Source organism: Triticum aestivum, chromosome 5B (genome assembly GCF_018294505.1).
Source record: "Triticum aestivum cultivar Chinese Spring chromosome 5B, IWGSC CS RefSeq v2.1, whole genome shotgun sequence".
Classification (NCBI taxonomy): Eukaryota; Viridiplantae; Streptophyta; class Magnoliopsida; order Poales; family Poaceae; genus Triticum; species Triticum aestivum.
In genome coordinates, this window is record NC_057807.1 from 71,785,489 (window position 1) to 71,790,243 (window position 4,755).

General features: G+C 49.5%; 1 protein-coding gene across 1 annotated transcript; it reads left to right on the top strand.

The window, feature by feature from the left end:
• Window positions 1–2,348: 2,348 nt before the first annotated feature.
• LOC123110474 (DNA topoisomerase 2) lies at window positions 2,349–4,174 on the top strand. Its single transcript, XM_044531002.1, has 4 exons — window positions 2,349–2,953; window positions 3,379–3,668; window positions 3,756–3,822; window positions 3,896–4,174. Exons 1-4 carry the CDS (start codon window positions 2,387–2,389, stop codon window positions 4,172–4,174), a joined length of 1,203 nt encoding a protein of 400 aa, XP_044386937.1. The 5' UTR covers window positions 2,349–2,386.
• The last annotated feature ends 581 nt before the right edge of the window (window positions 4,175–4,755 follow it).

Below are 4,755 nucleotides of genomic sequence, written 5' to 3' on the forward strand. Positions count from 1 at the left end.
TGTTGGGGAGGGGAGGGGCTGCGCCTTCAATTGTGTGTTGCAGCCCTCCCCTTCGCCCCTCTATTTATAGGGGGAAGGGGCAAGGGGGCCGGCCCCTCTAGATGGGAATCTAGAGGGGGGCGGCGGGCAAGGGGAGGGGGGCTTGCCCCCCAAGCAAGGGGGCGCCCCCTCTAGGGTTCCCCCCCAAACCCTAGGCGCAAGGGCCCAAGGAGGGGGGGGGGGCGCACCCAGCCCACTTGGGGCTGGCTCCTGCCCCACGCAGCCCATGTGGTCCCCCGGGAGGGGTGGCCCCTCCCGGTGGACCTCCGGAACCCTTTCGGTGGCCCCGGTACAATACCGATATGCCCCCGAAACTTTCCGGTGTCCGTTTGACAACTTCCCATATATAAAACTTCACCTCCGGACCATTCCGTAACTCCTCGTGACGTCCGGGATCTCATCCGGGACTCCGAACAACATTCGGTAGTCACATACTAGTCTTCCTAATAACCCTAGCGTCACCGAACCTTAAGTGTGTAGACCCTACGGGTTCGGGAGACATGCAGACATGACCGAGACCACTCTCCGGTCAATAACCAACAGCGGGATCTAGATACCCATGTTGGCTCCCACATGCTCCTCGATGATTTCATCAGTTGAACCACGATGTCGAGGATTCGATCAAACCCTGTATACAATTCCCTTTGTCAATCGGTATGTTACTTGCCCGAGACTCGATCGTCGGTATCCCAATACCTTGTTCAGTCTCGTTATCGGCAAGTCACTTTACTCGTACCGTAATGCATGATCCCGTGGCCAACACCTTGGTCACCTTGAGCTCATTATGATGATGCATTACCGAGTGGGCCCAGAGATACCTCTCCGTCATACGGAGTGACAAATCCCAGTCTCGATCCGTGTCAACCCAACAGATACTTTCGGAGATACCTGTAATGCACCTTTATAGTCACCCAGTTACGTTGTGACGTTTGATACACCCAAGGCACTCCTACGGTATCCGGGAGTTACACGATCTCATGGTCGAAGGAAGAGATACTTGACATTGGCAAAGCTCTAGCAAACGAACTACACGATCTTTGTGCTATGCTTAGGATTGGGTCTTGTCCATCACATCATTCTCCTAATGATGTGATCCCGTTATCAAAGACATCCAATGTCCATAGTCAGGAAACCATGACTATCTGTTGATCACAACGAGCTGGTCAACTAGAGGCTCACTAGGAACATATTGTGGTCTATGTGTTCACACGTGTATTACGATTTCTGGATAATACAGTTATAGCATGAACAAAAGACAATTATCATGAACAATGAAATATAATAATACTTTTATTATTGCCTCTAGGGCATATTTCCAACACTAGGGTTTTGAGAGGAGATGGTGCTGGTGAAGATGTTGATGGGGATTGACCCCCTTCCGATGAGAGGATCCTTGGTGATGATGATGGTGATGATTTCCCCCTCCCGAAGGGAAGTGTCCCAGGCAGAACAGCTCTGCCGGAGCTCTAGATTGGTTCCGCCAAGGTTCCGCCTCGTGGCGGCGGAGTTTCGTCCCGTAAACTTGCCCATGATTTTTTCCAGGGTAAAAGCCTTCATATAGCAGAAGATGGACACCGGGGGCCACCAGGGGGCCCAGGAGACAGGGGGCGCGCCCAGTAGGGGTGGGCGCGCCCCACCCTCCTGGCCAGGGTGTGGCCCCCTGAGGTGTTTCTTCCGCTCAATAATTCTTATTAATTCCAAAAATAAGTTTCGTGGAGTTTCAAGATTTTTGGAGTAGTGCAGAATAGGTTTCCAATGTTTGCTCCGTTTCCAACCAGAATTCCAGCTGCAGGCATTCCCCCTCTTCATGGTAAACCTTGTAAAATAAGAGACAATAGCCATAAGTATTGAGATATAATGTGTAATAACAGCCCATAATGCAATAAATATTGATATAAAAGCATGATGCAAAATGGACGTATCACACGTCGGCCCAGCCCACCACACGGGGACTCGTGGGGGGAGGGAAGGGTTTCCATCCGCGGACGCAACGCCGCCGCCGCCGACGGAGGGCATGGCGCGGCCTCGAACGGCCAGAAAGCGCGGAATTTTGGACCCCACGCACCGCGGCGGCCGGAGCCGAGCAAGAGGCGGCCAATCCCGGCCGCGGTGAAAGTGATAATACAAGGAGTACTCCTTGTTTCATAAAAAAGAAACAAAAAAAGAAAAAGAAGAAAGAAACAAGTGATGATCCCACGGCCCGAGATCCTAGCCTTTCGTTCCCCGACCCCCGCACCCACGATCAGGCTACATTTAAATTTCGAATCCCGCCCCTTCTCCTCCCACACACCGCAATCTCCGGCACCCAAATCCCTAGCGGCACACAACACAACCTCGGTGTGCCGCCATGGCCGCCGCCCCCACAAATCCCCCGCTGAAGTCCATCTCCTCCCACAACTCCGCCGCGGGGGTCCGCGCAGAGAAGGCCATCGAGGAGTTCTACCAGAGGAAGACACAGTTGGAGCACATGGTGCTGCGCCCAGACACGTACATCGGCTCGGTCGAGAAGCAGACGCTGACGCTCTGGGTCTACGAGGACGGTGCCATGGTGAACCGTCCTGTCACCTACGTCGCCGGCATCTACCAGATCTTCGACGAGATCCTCGTCAACGCCGCCGACAACAAGCAGCGCGACCCCTCCATGGACTCCCTCCAGGTCGACATCGACGTCGAGGGGTGCTGTATCTCTGTGTACAACAACGGACAGGGCATACCCGTTGTGGTCGACCAGCAGGAGGGCATCTACCTGCCGGAGGTGATATTCGGCCACCTCCTCACTAGCAGCAACTACCATGACAACGAGTGGAAGACCTTCGGCAGCACGAACGGATACGGCGCCATACTCGCCAACATCTTCTCCAGGGAATTCGTCATCGAGATCGCTGATGGGCGCCGGCAGAAGAAGTACAAGCAGGTGAGACTGACTATTTTGTGGGTGGATTATAGTTAGATATAAACGGGAAATCTAACAAATTGGTATGCTAGAGTTCATAATCTGGTGATTTTGGAGTGCTAGACCATACTTTTCTTTTTCGTGAATGAGATCTTGATAGTAGGGCATGTACAATGGTGCTAATTGTTAGTTTTTTACTAATAAAAATCTTGTTTCCTTTGATAATATGCAGCATTGATCAGTAAGTTTTACCCTGAAGACACATATCTAATTTATACAGTCTATTAGGTTTGTACTTTGTAGAGGGTCGCTCAATATTACTCTACGTTTGGTACACTCAGTAGGAGTATGAACTATAATGTCCCTTGTATGTTCTTTAGGCATAGCCTCCCAATTCACAAACTGCTTGCAATATCATTACATTCCATCTTGAATGCTTTGTGCAGGTTTTCTCTGAAAACATGGGGAAGAAGTCAGAGCCCGAGGTTAAAATGTGCAAGCAGTCAGAGAACTGGACCAGAGTTACCTTCAAGCCTGACCTTGCCAAGTTCGACTTGACCGAGCTCGACCATGATATCGTGGCACTCATGAGGAGGAGAGTAGTTGATATGGCAGGCATCCTTGGCAAATCCGTGAATGTTGAGTTGAATGGTCAGAAGGTAGCAGCAAAAAGCTTCTCCGAGTACGTGCAACTGTATATTGACTCTGTTTCCAAGGAAGGAGTCGAGTTACCAAGGTTTGGCATTTTTTACGAGTTTGGGTGTGTGCATGAAAAGCAATGACAAGTACTGTTTCCGATCACCAGCATTTGTCTTTCTTTCAGAATTTACCAGAAGGTAAATGATCGTTGGGAGGTGTGTGTGAGTCTAAGTCAAGGCCAGTTTCAGCAGGTTGGTGTGGGCTTGAATCCTGTACAGCTCCATTTTAGCGTGTTCTTACACAAACAATTTGCTTGGATTACAGGTCAGCTTTGTAAATGGAATTGCGGCCATAAGAGGTGGAACTCATGTTGACTACGTCGCAAACCAAATCGCCAGCCATTTGATGGGCATTGTGAACAAGATAAACAAGCAAGCTAGCATGAAGTTGCATACTGTGAAGGGCTACCTATGGGTATTTGTTAATGCGCTCATTGAAAACCCTCTCTTTGATTCACAGACCAAAGAGACCTTGACCATTCGTCAGTCATGCTTCGGGTCCACGTGTTTTCTCTCCGAAGATTTCCTTAAGAGGGGTATGTGATGAGTTAACTTTGGTACCCTGGATTTGTCTATTGTGGCTGCATCACTAATGCTAATTTTCACTTCTTACAATTGCAGTCTCTAACTCGGGTGTTGTCAGCAATCTCCTTTCGTGGGCCGAGTCTGAACTAAAGAAGACTGATGGAAGCAAGAGGACAAGTGTTCGTCTCCAACAGAGACAGGTATGCCCCTAGCCATCTCCTCATTCATCCCTCTACTCTACATAACAGCAGAGTTTCTTTAAATAGAGTGCGAATTTTGTAGCTATTAATAAGTTGGTACAAAATCACATCTTTGGCTGTTACTCTGTTGGTTTTGGGAGTGGCCGGTGGCAATCTGGATTTATATGCTCAATCTTTGCAGCAGTCCATATCCCGAGTCCCAGAGTTTTGATTTTCAGCCGAAAATTTCCAATTTCAGCCGAATTTCGGCCATCTCGGCATGGGGCGAAAAAGTCCCTTTCGGCCAAATAATTTCGGCCCAGTTAAAACCTTGGTCAAATTTCATTCAATTTTGGTATTGCAATTTCCTCTGAGATTTTGCCATTTTTTTTAAATGACCGAAATTCGGCCTGTGCCGGAA